The 16,387-nt window shown below is 43.6% G+C and overlaps 2 protein-coding genes and 1 pseudogene across 3 annotated transcripts; all 3 read right to left on the minus strand.

Annotated features, from left to right (window-relative positions):
* Window positions 1–39: 39 nt before the first annotated feature.
* Window positions 40–3,261, minus strand: calhm2.1 (calcium homeostasis modulator family member 2, tandem duplicate 1). The gene is made up of 3 exons (XM_064932309.1): window positions 3,079–3,261; window positions 2,116–2,744; window positions 40–1,887 (listed from the first exon to the last, which is right to left on the minus strand). The coding sequence occupies exons 2-3, from the start codon at window positions 2,659–2,661 to the stop codon at window positions 1,474–1,476; spliced, it is 960 nt and encodes a 319-aa protein (XP_064788381.1). The 5' UTR covers window positions 2,662–2,744; window positions 3,079–3,261; the 3' UTR covers window positions 40–1,473.
* A 534-nt stretch (window positions 3,262–3,795) lies between these two features.
* On the minus strand, window positions 3,796–5,309 carry LOC135510955 (calcium homeostasis modulator protein 3-like; annotated as a pseudogene).
* A 1,105-nt stretch (window positions 5,310–6,414) lies between these two features.
* Window positions 6,415–16,079, minus strand: LOC135510952 (lymphocyte-specific helicase-like). 2 transcript variants are annotated; one of them, XM_064932308.1, is made up of 23 exons: window positions 15,927–16,079; window positions 15,586–15,686; window positions 13,998–14,116; window positions 13,756–13,878; window positions 12,260–12,298; window positions 12,133–12,157; window positions 11,950–12,011; window positions 11,805–11,846; window positions 11,446–11,670; window positions 11,179–11,361; window positions 10,870–11,013; window positions 10,544–10,740; window positions 10,343–10,439; window positions 10,085–10,246; window positions 9,800–9,942; window positions 9,423–9,567; window positions 9,130–9,213; window positions 8,891–9,010; window positions 8,651–8,767; window positions 8,375–8,534; window positions 7,559–7,655; window positions 7,376–7,452; window positions 6,415–7,154 (listed from the first exon to the last, which is right to left on the minus strand). In XM_064932308.1, exons 1-23 carry the CDS (start codon window positions 15,932–15,934, stop codon window positions 7,063–7,065), a joined length of 2,562 nt encoding a protein of 853 aa, XP_064788380.1. In that variant the 5' UTR covers window positions 15,935–16,079; the 3' UTR covers window positions 6,415–7,062. The 2 variants fall into 2 exon arrangements, with proteins under 2 accessions (XP_064788380.1, XP_064788379.1); XM_064932307.1 differs by having other exon boundaries at window positions 13,998–14,119.
* Window positions 16,080–16,387: the final 308 nt, after the last annotated feature.

The following is a 16,387-nucleotide window of genomic DNA, read 5'->3' on the forward strand; positions in this document are numbered from 1 at the left end:
TGCTTTCACCCGCCCCCTCCTTTCTCTCTGCCTTGCTCACTTTCCCTCTCCTTTTACTTCCCTCCTTCCCCTGCCCTCTTTCCAGCTATAAGCTATTACTAGGCGACAACAGAGCAGGAGCCATATAGGCAGATAGGCAGAAAGGCAAGCAGGCAGACAGCAGGCAGACAGATGGGTTGAGTTCCTGGTCGACTACATTGCAGACGCCATGCCAGAGCTTACAACGCATGGATACATATTCAACATATCAGCTAACCACATCATTTGATATAGCAATCTGATGCTTGACTGCACAGTCAATGACGTGGCAGTGGTGGCACGCAACTATTGGTTGATGCAATGCAGTTGGGCAGGAATTCGACCATGGTAACATAGACAGACATGAGGACAAACAGGCAAACAGATAGGTACACATGAACGGCTTCTAGACCAGGGATGGGCCGGGGGTGAGGAGGGCATATGGGTACTCAGCCCCGCGAGCAACTGAGGCCTCTCATGACGAGTTCAGATAACTGTCCTATACAGATAAGCAGACAATCAGATGGGTTTGACAGTCGGACAATCAGGCAGCCAGTGAATCAGATAGTCAGAGAGACAAGCAGATAAACACACACACACACACACACACACACACACACACACACACACACACACACACACACACACACACACACACACACACAGAGAGAGACAGAGACAGAGACAGAGACAGAGACAAAGACAGAGACAAAGACAGAGACAGAGACAGACACAGACAGATTTAGCGACTATCTTAGAGATACCCAGGACGACAGGCATAATAGGTCGTTTTTATGGAAAATTACGAAGAAAAAAGCAACAGAACTGAATCCTGACAGAGAAAACGGTGCTGTCTACGAGCTGATGTTTGGAAGTGCAGGATGTTACAGTTACAGGCCATCTAGTCTGAGAGCTTGTCTCTTATTGAGAGGGAGGGTAAAACACCTCCATAAAATGTTCTGTTAAACATGGACCCTGAACTAGACACAATAAGCATATAAACACAAACTCCCAAAAAATACTTTGGACTATCGTCCTTTATCAACCATTACAACCATTTGAAAACTGGAAGAGAGCAGAAGTAAATGGGGAACAATGACAGTGTAACGTTGGGAACATTAGTTCAATCCATATTTGAGTCCATTCCAATTTACTTCCAATAGTTATCATGTGCCATCACTAGCCGAAGGGTGTAATAAATACAAATGTGGGATAATACAAGTAAAAGACTAATCTACCGAGGTCAGTGTTCTTCAACCCTGGTCCTGGGGACACATCAGGTGGACATGCTTTTGCTCCAGCCCTGTGCTTACACACCTGATTCTTTTAACTAATCAAGGAGTTGACTATTAAGTTAATTAGTTGAATGTGTCAGTGCTGGGCTGGAACAAAAGCCTGCACTCCCAGTGGGTTCCCAGGATTATGGCTGAAGAACACTGGGGTGTCCAGTGCCAGTCAGCTCAGAGTGTCCATCTCTTTCTCCATGGCGTCTATGTTGTTTTCCACACTGTACTGGGCCCACTTGTTGAGGCGGCTATAGAGGGGCAATCCCTTTTTCTCTCTGTACAAGCAGATCCCAGTGATCCGGTTCCACTCTGTACTAGAGATGGGGCTGGCATTCTGGTGCTCATCCAGCTGCTGTTTCTCCTCTTTCTCCAGGGCCACGAAGCCAAAGTAGCTCTTAACACTCTCAACAGCCAGGATACGGGAGTGCACGTCGGCCGTGCGCTGGAAGAGGTCGTGCTCGTTGGAGCGGAACTGGGACCAGTACGCCTCCTGTTGGTAGCCCAGGGGAGAGCAGCAGCGCTTCATGCACAGCAGGAGGAACAGAACCACTGACATCCCCGCCACCATCAGCCACCCTAGCAGCTGAAAGGAACAACACCATGACAAATCCCCACAGGAAGAGAAGCTGAACAGCCAAGACACAAATTCAGGAAACACAAGGGCAGTGATAAGCCATTTAATGTAATGACACTGTGATAAATCATTTGCATTTGTACTTCCTCTTTCCACCAGCTATAATGCCACAAACATAGTGTTATCAAACACACAGGAAAAGAAAATGGAATAGTGGATTTAGATCAAATTAAATACCTGAGACTCGTACTTCAGCCGGCGTTCAATCTCTGCCCAAAAGCCCTGCATCTCCTGTGGGACCGTGGATTTACAAGGAAACCTGGCCATGACCTCTAACCCCTGTCCAGAGGGAAAACCTTCCAAGGTTGAAGGGTCCACAAACTCACTGAGGGCACAGACATAGGCCTCCCCACGTAACAGTGAGATGACAGCCCACGTCACTGGAGCCACGGCCGCTCTGCCAATGATAGTGCCCAGGACGGCGAAGGCAGCCGCACCCGATAGTTTCCGGCACCTCCTGAGGCGGCACTCAGACACCAGATCCCAGGTACTCTTATTCAGCATGATGCCAACGAGGTAGAATGCCAGGGCGGGCACCCCGATGGCTGCCAGGCCATAGAGATAGTTCCGCCCGGAGGAGCACGGGCAGTCGAAGGCAAATATGTTGTACATTGTCTGACTGGCCACCGTGCCCAGGGCTATCAGGCCATTGAAGATCATTACGTCCTTGCTCTTGAAGAAGAGCGAGACAAACTTGAAGTTCTCTGTGATGAGAGCAGCCATTTTGAAATGATTGGTGTGTTGTCTGACACTGGAGAGCAATGGAGGGTTTTCCTATTTTGGAGCTTGCACACTGGGGAGTCACGCTATAGAAAGTGAGGGAGATACATGAGATCTTTGTAATCTGAGCTGCCTGGTAAGGTAATATGGTGTTAAGAGCATTCTATGCACTGGTAATTGAGGCTGCAACAACTGGGAATGCCTACTTCATTGACTAATGGATTTCATTTTATCGAAGAACATAAAATTATGTTTATACATGTATTTCCTGGTAAACTGACGCAAATCAACTGCATAACTTTAGCATTGGTTCATACTAGCATATTCTGTGTGGAGCTAAAGCCTTAAGAGAAGCCATGTGATTCCACAGGAAAAGAACAGAGAAGAAAATCTGGAATCAATGAAGTCATGCAAACTTACATTCTATAGCCGGGAGATAGGATATTTGAGGTGCATTCTTTTGTGTAGAACGGTTGAAAAACAAAATCTGTGAGTAAAAGCAAAAATGGGTATATGATTTCCTAAAGTACCAAAGAGTCCATGCTGGTAGGTTCGGGGGGAGAAACATTCCTCTTCGTGTGTGTTGTCTGGGGTCTGGGCATGTTCAGTGACTCATCGTTGGGAACTGCCCTCCGGTTTCCTCTTTCTTTTTTAACTGAAAACACATGTTGAATGATCACAGAGCAACATGGTGGCTGCAAGCTGACTACTATCTCAGAGCAACTGACTACATCTAAGAAACCACACATAAAATTTAAACAACATTCAATTGCACTTTATTTTACAGTACAGAAATGACCAGTTGTTTACCAAAACACATGTATGGTAATTACACAGTAGTAACCAATGAATTACTTTGGGATTCATTAAATCTATCACCATTAGTACCAGGTACCTTTTGAAGAATAACTAGTATAATGTAAAGTGTTGAATAACTCAGTCCATCTCTAATTTGCATCTGTCTGATATCCATGGAGTTGAGCAGTATGTAAAATGAACTATGCAGAACAAGTCAGTCTAAATCCCAGCACATTCCAATACCCCCAGGCACATAATTTCTAGGTACACTCTATATTATGCAGCCCATGGAAAACAGTAATAAGCGAGTAAGTACTATTTACACAATCACACACACATCTAAACGTCTGAGTAGAGGGTTTTTCCATTGTGGTCCTCCCAGGTGACACACACTCTAGGCCTGTAGGCCATTCTAGTGACATCCAGCTCAGGCTTACACTGGAACCAGGTTTGAAGCAGCTGATCCATCTGTTCCTGCTGGGTAATCCCATAGAGTCTCTCCTCTGCCTCTTCCACCATATCTTCTTTCCTCCTGTACCTGACTTCGGGTGAGAGAGGCAGTCTTCGCACTGCGTCTTCCCGCATGCCCTCGAAATACTGCACCACGCACTTGCGGGCAAAACCGCAGCACGCACGTCTAGTCGAAGGACTTCTGCTTGATGTCCAGGTAGTTGCTCCAGTAGCGTGCCCGAAGGTTGGTGGCATGGTCATTGAAGCAGGGCTTGATGAGACGGCCCAGTGCACCCAAAAGAATGCAGAAGAGGAGGATAGACCATCCAATCGCCTTTCAGGGAAGTATAGTACAAAGCGTTAGCATTCGGAAAAGAGAATGGAGGACATTAGTCATCAGGACGATTGTTTTGGACGTCCCTGCATTAGGAGTAGGATTTGAGTGTACAAGTGACTAACAAAACCCTACCTACCTGAACAGTGCAACCACATTTTTGCCGATTTGAATGTTAAACCCATCAACTCAAATAGGCAAAGTAAAGACATGAGTTTCAGGGTAATGGGAGTACACTCACTTGGGAGTAGCAGCGCACGTAGCGTGAAACAGCTTTACGGAATGTGATATTCCTGAAGACCAAGTCCTCCTAGCAAGACACCTTGGCCATGAGCTAGACCAGGTCCAGGCCAGTGTTGTCGGGCATGCCTGTGGAAAAATAGAGTACAACTAAGTTAAAGTTAGTGTTTGAGTCCAAGTTAGAATGTTACAAGACTAGACAAGACTAGTTTTACTCTGGGTGATGGCTTGGGTCAAAGTCAGAGTTTGAGATACAGTCTGCTATTAGTTAAGGTTATACTGTCATTCAAAGGTGTTGTGGTTATAGCTACCAGAGAACGGCTTGGGGTCTACACTCATGTCAAAAGCACAGATGAAGATCTTCCCATCCAGCAGAGTGACCAGAATCCACACCATTGGCGCCTGCAGAGCCCTATGCATCATGGCAGAGAACATGTACCTGGAGAGGGTTATAACATCCCAATAATTACAGGAAGTAGTTGTAGTTGTTGGACTAAAAGCTGTGATGATCATGGTAATCATGGTGATAGTAAACACAGGAACATGAGGTGGTTTGACAGCAGCACTTGAAAACTCACTTGACAATGGCATGATCTTTGCTTCTCTTCCCAATGGGTCTCAACCATCATGATTCCCGTGTGTCGATTGAACAAGATTCCCAGGAAGAAGAATATTAAAGGTGGGACAAACATCACCCCCAGTGCGTAGAGTGTGTTATATTGTGGAATACTGGGGCAGTTGAAGTCAAAGCTGGTTTAGAGGTTCACACGGATTAGGGCCAGTACGATGCAGGGTTGGACTGAAAATACTGCAAAACTAACTTCAGACATTAGACCGAAGGCTTATGGAACACGTATGACAATGATCCAGTAAAGTTACTGTACAAAAGTAACTGTAAACACCTTATTTTAAAAACAAGTAGGAAAGATTGGCACTACCACAAAATAGTCCTTACTAAACAATCAACTGAATTCCAGTGTTGAATCAAAATGTTACTGCCGTACTAGTATTTTTTGGTGCTTTTTGAGAGGTGGTCTTACAAGTCCGAGCAGAGAATTTGAAAATGCACCAGCCAGGTTAGTGTCCTCTTTGACCACACCCCAGTAATGTGTGTGCAAGGCTGAGCACCTTGACACCAGAGGCTTTAGGAGAGAATGGAGGGTGTGCTCACTAGCTCCTACTGAGCAGGTGTAAGCGAATTCGACATTGTTAAACAATTACTGACCTTTGAATGACAGGATGTGCTTTTAATGACTGCTGTACTCATCAGATCCAGTATTTTCCAGTGGTGTAAAGTACTTAAGTAAAAATACTTTAAAGTAGTACTTAAGTCGTATCTGTACTTTACTATTTATATTTGACAATGTTCACTACAATCCTAATGAAAATAATGTACTTTTTATTCATGCACTTATCCCTGGTCTGATCTTGCAGCCTCATTAAAAACAAATGCTTCGTTTGTAAAGACGAAGTGTTGGAGTGTACCCCTGGCTATGCGTACATTAAAATAAGAAAATGGTGCCATCTGGTTAGGCTAATATAAGGAATTTGAAATGTATACCTTGACATTTGATACTTAAGTATATTTAAAACCAAATAATTGTATTATTAAAGTAGTATTTTACTGGATGACTCACTTTTACTTGAGTCATTTTCAAAGGTATGTTTATGACAAAGGAGTACTTTTTCCATCACTGGTCTTTTCTATAGCTGTTTTACTCTGATTAAGTATGTGAACTGTTTGGTGGGTCACTTATTGATCCCCAACCATGACATATGTATCAAACATTGTTTTTATACATGTGAAAACATGCATAACCTTTTCAAAAGGCACATTCATCTTTTTTGGCACATGCCTACTGATAGACCGTCTGTACGTAAGCAGCACTACGTTCCACTATTATACGGAATAGAACTCACATGACCATAACACATTCAGGAGATACGGTTTATTTTTTAAAGGGGTTGCATACAAAACAATTAAAAGGGAATGTCTCAGCTTGTAAAGAAATACCTTTCCTTACATAAAAGTGCTTGGAGTTCTGGTCCAACATACAGTATCAATTAACCCATTTAGTGAACTGAACAAGATATGAGTACAGCATTTACTTTAGCATGTATTGTGAAAAGTAATTGGTTCCAATGCAAAAATTGTTGTTGTTTTTTTTACCAAAAAAAAACAAACATCTTCCAAGTATATGAATCACTGCACCTAAAGTGGTTAAAAAAGTCCAGAGTATCCAACTCTACAACAATAATAACAATGGCAGGTAAGAAAGATGTCAAAGCTGTTAGAATACTTTAGTTTCAGTCTCCCGGGTTACAGACTCCACTATAACCAACAGCATTTGAAAAACTCTACAACAAAAATAAACTCCAACAAAAAGGCAGTTAATAACAGACGCATAAACTTTACAATGAAATACACTTTCTTCAAGTATAAAAAGAGTTGTTTTAGGAGGACGGCTTGAGTAAGTCTTCTGGTGTCAGTCTCAGTATTATAACCAACAGCAGCGTTGTGGACCCTTAGGATCTAGCTCAAGATCTTTTTGGTTATGCCTTTAGGAGTAGCTCGTCTTCTTTCAAACTCTGGTCAAGTTGATCTCAGATGATTCCTTGGCTTCGATAACCTTGAAGACTCCAACCTTCTGTTTTGAGCTCCTCTTGGCCTTGTCTGGAAGGAGCCAAATGATTACATTTCATACAATTGAGCCCAAACAAAAGCTAGGTTTATAATGACAACAGATGTTGAGGGTTCGTCAGGGGGCCATTCTACAGGGGATGGCACTGGAGCTCTACAGTGGTAAAGCATGCAGACAAAGGACACAGGATCTGAGTATTCTAGAAAGCACCACGACATCCCATTCCATGACAGGTGTTTTTAATCGAACTCACCTAGTAGGTCACTGCGGTCCAGCAGAAACTCCAGGTCCTCGTCACTAATGACCTTCCCCGTGGTGCTTTTCACCTCCCTGAGAAAGATGGTCATTAGATAACAATATACTTTGACCAACTTACTATGCATTTGACATTTCCTCTAGTGAGTTTCATAATGAACATTGTCGATCAATCTCGTACTTCTCGTAATCTCTTGCGCTGAGAAGATCCATCAGCTCAGACACATCAACACAGCTCTTGGTCTGTTTGAGCTCAGCTTTTCCTCCTTTGAATTTGTCTGAAGATAAGAACATTTTAAAAAAGGTACCAAAATATGAACACATGTACCGAAATAAAATAACAAAAAAGCTACAATACTCAGTTCTGAAATATTTAGCATCTCTAATGCAGGGAGGGAGGGGCAACTGATGGGGTTGGGGGCCGCCAGTAAAGATCTGAACTCCACATGAGCGGCAGCAGTGGCTCGTGGGTCTGCATACTCACATGTGCAGTCAGAGCCGGCCCTAGCATTTGGGGTGCCCATAGCAAAAATTGTTGCCCGCCCACCCCTTGTTAGCAAAACATTTTAGCAGCCCCTCTTGACAGCAGATATAAACATTAAGTTTGAGTTAATTTCCTGCAATTCTACAAATTGTCATAGGGTGGGAAAATTACATCTGAGTGAGTGTGACTAACCAAATCAATGTGGGCCCCCTGGTCAGTATTCAACCATGACTACTAGAAGTTCAGAGAGATGGCTAGACTAATTCACCAACCTAAAAATGTTCGCTGACAAGGGTGACTGACCGTTAGTGACTGACAAGAGAAACTGCTGATTCAAAACAAAATTTCAAAATTGCACCATGTGTATTCTACCATTTTAACTTTGTCCATGGCCCTACAAAAAGGGGGCCAGGCCACCAGTTGCCCATCCCTGCTTTAATACATATTTAATTCATGTGGGTTTTAGATTTCCCTCAATGTAATAGTTGTGTCCTGATGTGGTACTCTACGCACTCTTGTGAATGACCATCTTCTCCAGTTTCCTCTTGGCTGAGGCTCTCTCCAGGATCTTCTGGTCGATGGTGTTGGCAGTGACCAGGCGATACACCACCACAGGTTTGGTCTGCCCGATGCGGTGGCACCTATCCTGGGCCTGCAGGTCTGCCTGGGGGTTCTGACAGAAGAAGAGTCCATTCATTATCGTATGGAAACAAGACCAGTAGGTACCAAACAAATAGTAGTAGGCGACGTTTGTTGCGCTCATCCAGAGAGCATGAGTTCTACACCTACCCAGTCACTGTCAAAGATGATGACCGTGTCAGCAGCAGTCAGGTTGATGCCCAGGCCACCTGCTCTGGTGCTCAGTAGGAAGAGGAACACCTCTGGGTCAGACGAGAACTTTGTCATCTGCAAAGAAAATATGGAGGGATAGTTGCACAGCACAACAAAGGAGAGATGATTATAAGAGCTGTATGACTGCTTCATTGCAGAGTGCTTTAAGGGTAATTCCTTTGTGGGGAGTAGACTCACGTTCTCCTCTCTGTCGGCATAAGCCATTGTCCCGTCCAGTCTGCTGTACTGGTAACCACGCAGGTAGCAGTAGTCCATTAGGATATCCAAGATGGACGTCATCTGGCTGAAAATCAGCACCTGTTTGTCCGCAATGTCGAGTCAGAAGTGGTCACAAACATCTCTCAATAAATACATATTCAAGCAAAAAGATTGGGGTATTAAAATCCCAACACTTGACACAGAATTTGTCAGTTTACCTTGTGTCCCCTCTTCTTCAGCTCTGGCAGCATTCTGTCTAGAATGAGGAACTTCCCAGAGGTCTGCACCAGTTGCTCATCAATCTGCAGGGGAAAGAGATTGAGGGTGAAACACAAGACAATGCATTTACAAATGAGCTTCACCAGGTGACAGTCCAACTCCCAACGCGCTGACAAAAGCCTCTACTTAGCTGCGATGAGAAGTCATGAATGCACCCACAACATTCATTGGCCGTGTAAATTTGAAACATCATTTTGTGCCAGTAGCCATTGAAATCCAGCAGGGCCTTTACCTTGAACCCCTGAGTGGCTGGGTCCAGTGGGTACTCTATGAGGTAGGGGTGGTTACAGCACCTCTTCAGCAGCATGAGGATGTTCTGCAGTTTCAGGTTGATCTGGGAGTCCAGGGGCATCTGCACGTCCACCACCGGGGCGGGGCTGGAGAGGAGAGATACGTTACACCACAGCGGGGGCAAATGGCAAACTAGTCTTTATGGTTAATTTATATTAAGAGGTGACATTAAAATGCAGTTGACATTCACAAAAAAAATGTAGAAATTAGACTTGATAAACTACAATTGATATGACCATAACAATATAATCATCCCATTTATGGGCACATCATTGTTTGTGTCACACAGAACACTACCATAGTAGAGGAGATTCTGACCTCAGCTCTGCCTCCTTCTGAACCCTCTCCAGGTATTTCTCCAGGTCATAGGGCGTGTCACCATCAGTCTCTTTGTAGTCCACAGGCCTCCTGGTCCTGCGCTTAGGCCTGCCGTCGGTCGTCAGCACCACTGGGGCCTCCCCCTGAAAGGGGACACGTCTCTTAGAAACATCTTTCAAAACAAAGCACGGCCTCAGAAGTCTGCAATATTTATTTTCCATTCTATACCCTTGTTTTTCTATATTATAACCATGTGACAGTGTAGCAGTGAACTGAAGGTCTTACCTTCTCCTGGCCCAGCATTTTGGCAATGGTCTTGTTGACCACAGCAGTGTAAAAAGACTCCTGTTTGGCAGTGAGTGGGGCGTACACAACAATCTCTTTCTTGGGCGGCACCTCCAACGTCACGTCAGACTTCAGTCGTCGTAGCAGGAACGGCGTCAGAATCTGCCGATGAAAGAGAGTTTATGGACAATCTCCCTACAGGTTTAACCATTTTATCTTCCCCAGTGAATTGCAGAGCTAGTCAGTCAGAGAGCTTACCTGGTGGAGCATGTGCAGGATGTTCTGCTCTCGTTCGTTAGCCACAACTTGTTTTGCATTCGATCCAATGGTGTCGATGTCAAACCACGACTCAAAGCTGTAGAGATAAGTAAAGTGCAATTAAGTTTACAAGGCGAAATAAAAACATTCTGTATTGTCCCATTCCAACAGTAGAGGAAAACAGACAGACATGTCCCTTACCTCTTGAGGTCGTCAAAGACCTCAGGCAGGAGGAAGTTGAGCAGTGACCAGAGCTCAGCCAGGTTGTTCTGCAGCGGCGTGCCTGTCAGGAGCAGTTTGTTGTCCGTGGGCAGCATCTTGAGTTCCCTCACCAGTCGGCAGTTCAGGTTTTTGATCCTGTGGCCCTCGTCCACGATCAGGTACTTCCACTGGAAGCGCTAGGGAGGAACAGAAAAAGGCAGTTATCAGTGAGATGCTGAATGGGTTAAATAGGTTGCGCAACTTAAGGCAAATTTAATACATGCAACTTTTACAGCTTACATGATGAGTAGGGGAGTTGGGCCTACCTGCAGAAACTTCCTGTCTATCATGGCAATCTCAAAGGAGGTGACCACCACAGGGCACATGTTGTGAGGCCCCTGGGGCTTACGAATCTGCTTTAACAACGACATCCTCTCCTTAGCAGGCCCATGGTACAGCTGTATGGACACCTTACCATTCAAGATGAACAAGGAATTGAACAGTGAAAAAAAAAATAGATATATATTTTTAAACAGTAATTGATCGGTGATGCACATGACATTCAATTGCACAACTTCTGTAATACTTTGAATAGTTTTTTTTTAGGGAGGAGTGTTTTTTTATTTATTTTTTACCTCTGGAGTGAAGCGCTTGAACTCATTGATCCAGTTGGGCAGAGTGGACAGGGGGGCCACTACCAAGAAGGGTCCTAGCACCTTTCTCTCCAGCATCATGGCCACGTGGGCGATGCACTGGATGGTCTTCCCCAGACCCATCTCATCTGCCAGGATCCCATTAATACCATTCTCCCACAACATCTGGAGAAAACAAAATACACACCAAGGTTATAATGAAATATCTCTATGATCAAACAAAATGGGCATAATCAACAGCCCACTTACCCTGAGCCACTCCACGCCCTCTATCTGGTACGACCTCATGACTCCCCCAGTAAAGAGCAGGGGCTGCTGAGCGGGTACGGCCTGCCCGTTCACTTTCCTGTCTGGGTCCAGCAGTTGTTTGGCATTGTCTCTCACAGCCTCCGACAGACGGCCCTTGATGTCAGCATTTGAGTCACTCATCTTTTCAATGTCCGCCGCTTCTAGCTTCTTCTTCCCAAGGACCTCCTGTTATTCACGGACAGATATATTGGCATTAGAGCATCTGGGACTCATCAACACTCTCCCAAGTTCTTGAGTCCAAGAGTAACAATCAGTTTTTAAAAAATGCTCCTTGCGGTGTATAAACAAAAGGCCTTTACCTCATCCTCCAGTTTAGGTTTCTTGGCCTTGGACATAATTTCCTGAAACAAAAAGAAAAAAAAGGATGACATATGCAACAAAAAAGGTTGAATAGCATGAAATAGGCATTCGTCTACATTTCAAAAAGAGACGGTCACCTCTTACCTCTTTAGACATGACATCAGCGATTTTGTAATCTTCCTCCCTCTCCCTTTTCTTTCTTTCAACTGAAAAAACAGAAAGAAAAATTCAGGAGTTGGATTTCGTCAATATAAAATTGTGTTTTGACATCAACTGGAGGATCTCAATGGTCATGATGCAAAGTAACAGGACACAAGTGCTGCCTACCTCTTCCAGTCTTTTTTCCAGTGCCCTGTGACAAGAAAATGTTAAATGTTTAGTGATTAAGGAGCTGCTAGCAACAATAAATCACAGAAACATAACAAAAACACACAGGAATGGAAAACTCACTCACCTTGTGTGTCTTTTCCAGTCTCTCTTTCTTCAGCATTTCCTGGGTATATAGGGAAAATGTACTGTTAAACACTGCTTTTTCAAATACTATTCAGACTACTTGGGTAGATATACAGTACCAGTCAAAAGTCTGGACACCTACTCAATGCAGGGTTTCTTTATTTTTTACATTGTAGAATAATAGCGACGACATCAAAACTATGAAATAACACATGACAAGAACAGCTCAAATAAGAAAAGAGAAAGGACAGTCCATCATTACTGTAAGACATGAAGGTCAGTCAATCTGGAACATTTCAAGAAGTTTGAAAGTTTCTTCAGGTGCAGTCGCAAAAACCATCAAGCGCTATGATGACTCTCACGAGGACTGCTACAGGAAAGGAAGACCCAGAGTTACCTCTACTGCAGAGGACAAGTTCATTAGAGTTAACTGCACCTCAGATTGCAGCCCAAATAAATGCTTCAGAGTTCAAGTAACAGACACATCTCAACATCAACTGTTCAGAGGAGAACGTGTGAATCAGGCCTTCATGGTCAAATTGCTACAAACCACTATAGGACACCAATAAGAAGAGATTTGCTTGGGCCAAGAAACACAGGCAGAGGACATTAGACTGGTGAAAATCTGTTCTTTGGTCTAATGAGCCCAAATTTTAGATTTTTGGTGAGACGCAGAGTAGGTGAACGGATGATCTCCACGTGTGATTCCCACCGTGAAGCATGTAGGAGGAGGCGTGATGGTGCTTTGCTGGTGACACTGTCAGTAATTTATTTAGAATTCAAGGCACACTTAACCAGCATGGCTACCACAGCGATACACCATCCCATCTGGTTTGCGCTTAAGTGGGATATCATTTGTTTTTCAACAGGACACTGACCCAACACACCTCCAGGGTGTGTAAGTGCTATTTGACCAAGGAGAGTGATTGATTGCTGCATCAGATGACCTGGCCTCCACAATCACACAACCTCAACCAAATTGAGATGGTTTGGGATGAGTTGGAATGAAGGAAAAGCAGCCTTCAAGACTGTTGGAAAAGCATTCCAGGTGAAGCTGGTTGAGAGAATGTGCAAAACTGTCATCAAGGCTAATTTGAAGAACCTCAAATTTTGGTTTAACACTTTTTTGGTTACTACATGATTCAATGTGTTATTTCATAGATTTGATGTCTTCACTATTATTCTACAACGTAGAATATAGTAAAAATAAAGAACCTTTGAATGAGTAGGTGTGTCCAAACTTTTGACTGGTTTCCATGCATTTTTCAGACAATCGCATGAGTTGGAAAGCAATTATCCCCCAAAGGAGGCCTGGAAACAGCAAAGCTAAGGAGATTAGGTAGTGACTGCCTAGATTCCTGTTCTCATTTGCATTTGTTCACCTGTAACTCATTAGCTGTAACATGATCAAATCACATCTATGGATAGGTAGTAGTTGTACAATAAGCTGTGCAAGAGGTACTTCTAATATTCCACTCCACTGGTATTAGGACTTACCTCCTGCTGCTGTTGCTCCATCTTGGTAAGAAGGAATTTGGAATAGATGTTACTTTTCTCCAGCAAGTGTTGCAGCCTCTTGAAGCGAATGTCATGAGATTCCTTCTCCCGAGCTTCTCGAGCCTTGGGGGAGAAAAAAAAAAGAAAAAAAAAAAGAGGGTAATGTTGGCCATTGAAAACATTACATTATCCCAACATCACTACAGTTATTCAGACACTGTTTTTCAACAACAAAAACTAACCTTTTTCATTATCTCCTCTTCTTTTTTCTCTCCTTTCTCCATCAATTGTTTCTCCTCTTCCTCCATCTCTTTTGTGATGACAACTGCAGACACTACATCTTCAGCTTCCACACTTGCAGCTGCTGAGATGTTATATGGTTAACGTACACTACATGACCAAAAGTATGTGGACACCTGCTCGCATAACATCTCATTCCAAAATCATGGGCATTAATATGGAGTTGGTCCCCCTTTGCTGCTATAACAGCCTCCACTCTTCTGGGAAGACTTTCCAATAGATGTTGTAAAATTGCGGGGACTTGCTTCCATTCAATTCAGCCACAAGAGCATTAGAGGTCGGCAATGACGTTGGCCCATTAAGCTTGGCATGCAGTCAGCGTTCCAATTCATCCAAAAGGTGTTCGATGGGGTTGTGGTCAGGGCTCTGTGCAGGCCAGTCAAGTTCTTCCACATGATAGACAAACCATTTCTGTATGGACCTCGCTTTGTGCACGGGGCATTGTCATACTGAAACAGGAAAGGGCCTTCCCCAAACTGTTGGCACAAAACACAGAATCGTCTAGAATGTCCCACCGCACCGGTAACCCCTGTATATAGCCTTATTTTTTTCATTTATATTTTTATCTCTGTTTATTTAGTAAATATTTTCTTAACTCTTTCTTGAACTGCATTGTTGGTTAAGGGCTTGTATGTAAGCATTTCACGGTAAGGTCTACACCTACTGTACTTGGCACGTGACAAATAAAATTTGATTTGGAATGTCATTGTATGCTACAGCATTCAGATTCCCCTTCACTGCAACTAAGGAGCCTCGGCCGAACCATGAAAAGCAGCCCCAGACCATTATTCCTCCACCACCAAACTTCAGTTGGCACTATCCATTGGGGCAGGTAGCGTTTTCCTGGCATCTGCCAAACCCAGATTCGAATGGCAGACTGCCAGATGAAGAGTGATTCATCACTCCACTGCTCCAGAGTCCAATGGCGGCGTGCTTTACACCACTCCAGCCGAAGCTTGGCATTGCGCATGGTGATCTTAGGCTTGTGCATGCCTCCTTTGCCAAGCTCCCGACAAACAGTTATTAAGCTGATGTTGCTTCCAGAGGCGGTTTGGAACTCGGTAGTGAGTGTTGCAACCGAGGACAGGTGATTTTTTTTTTTTTTTTTTTTACACGCTTCAGCACTCTGTGGTTCCGTACCTGTGAGCTTGTGTGGCCTACCACTTCACATCTGAGACGTTGTTGCTCCTACCCTTTTCCACTTCACAATAACAGCACTTACAGTTGACCAGGGCAAAACATTTGATGAACTGAATTGGTGGCATCCTATGATGGTGCCACATTGAAAGTCACAGCTATTCACTAAGGCCATTCTACTACCAATGTTGGGTCTATAGAGATTGCACGGCTGTGTGCTCGATTTTATACCCCTGTCAGCAAAGGCTAATTTGAAGGGGTGTCCAGATACTTCTCTCTATATATCGTATATGGTTATAATTTATATGAAGGGAAGAATTGTCAACCTCTAAGGGTAGTAGCTACTACAAGTTAGTAAGCCACCGATGGCCAATGATGAGTGTCTTCACTTACCATTTTCAGGCAAAGTCTCCTCCATAGCTGTACCCAGCGGTTCTTCAGATTCGTTAGGCTTTGGACAATGAGGAGACATGCTTCGGGTTTCTTCCTTTACGCTATTGAGTAAATATTAAATGAATGGGAGTGAGACAAATAACCGTGCATGTGTAAACTGTGTGGCAAGTAAACAGTTCAGCTAGCTAGCTAGCCTTGAAGCTACGAAACACTACACTAACGTTTACCGACGTCATAGCGATGTAACGTTAGCTAGCTAGGGTTAACGTTAGCCTAGCCCTAGGTTAAAACTAACGGTAGCTGCATGCACAAAGACCGTTTTGAAACAATACAGGTCTTACCAACTCATATTGGGAAAACCTTCCAAACTAGATATGTAGCAAAATAAAAATTTCCCTGGGATATTTATTTTAGGAAGAACTAGCTAGATATAGCAAGTTATACAAAGAAGTTGCACAAGCAAGCAGTAGTCCGTCTGTGTGATGACTGATTGTAGAATTAAAGAGGTGGGGCTTTATCATTTCGCGCCAAAGAGAGATGAAACTAGTGTTAAAGACAGGGGGATCTGATATATTGAAAATCCAAGTGTTTCTATTTTTGGTTTGCAGAACATCGAAAGAGGGAAGACTTGATTATATGATCATGAGTAAGATCATAATACATTTTCACTCGCAATAAAATTGTTCAAAATTGAGATATGAAATCGCTTCATGAAACATTTACCCCTTAGGATCATATATCTAAAATCCAATGCATTAATATTTCCCGCGAACTCTGACACGACTGACCAACGATACCGGTT

Source organism: Oncorhynchus masou, chromosome 23 (assembly GCF_036934945.1).
Source record: "Oncorhynchus masou masou isolate Uvic2021 chromosome 23, UVic_Omas_1.1, whole genome shotgun sequence".
Lineage (NCBI taxonomy): Eukaryota > Metazoa > Chordata > Actinopteri > Salmoniformes > Salmonidae > Oncorhynchus > Oncorhynchus masou.

What these genes read in the sequence shown, in the direction of transcription:
- calhm2.1 (XM_064932309.1), bottom strand. Translation starts at nt 2,661, where the DNA reads ATGGCTGCTCTCATCACAGAGAACTTCAAGTTTGTCTCGCTCTTCTTC. An exon ending in GGCTGAAGTACGAGTCTCAG is followed by an intron (nt 1,888 to 2,115) that starts GTATTTAATTTG and finishes TGTTCCTTTCAG; the next exon opens with CTGCTAGGGTGGCTGATGGT.
- LOC135510952 (XM_064932307.1), bottom strand. An exon ending in AGGGCGTGGAGTGGCTCAGG is followed by an intron (nt 11,362 to 11,445) that starts GTAAGTGGGCTG and finishes TGTTTTCTCCAG; the next exon opens with ATGTTGTGGGAGAATGGTAT. An exon ending in AAATGCTGGGCCAGGAGAAG is followed by an intron (nt 9,943 to 10,084) that starts GTAAGACCTTCA and finishes GTCCCCTTTCAG; the next exon opens with GGGGAGGCCCCAGTGGTGCT.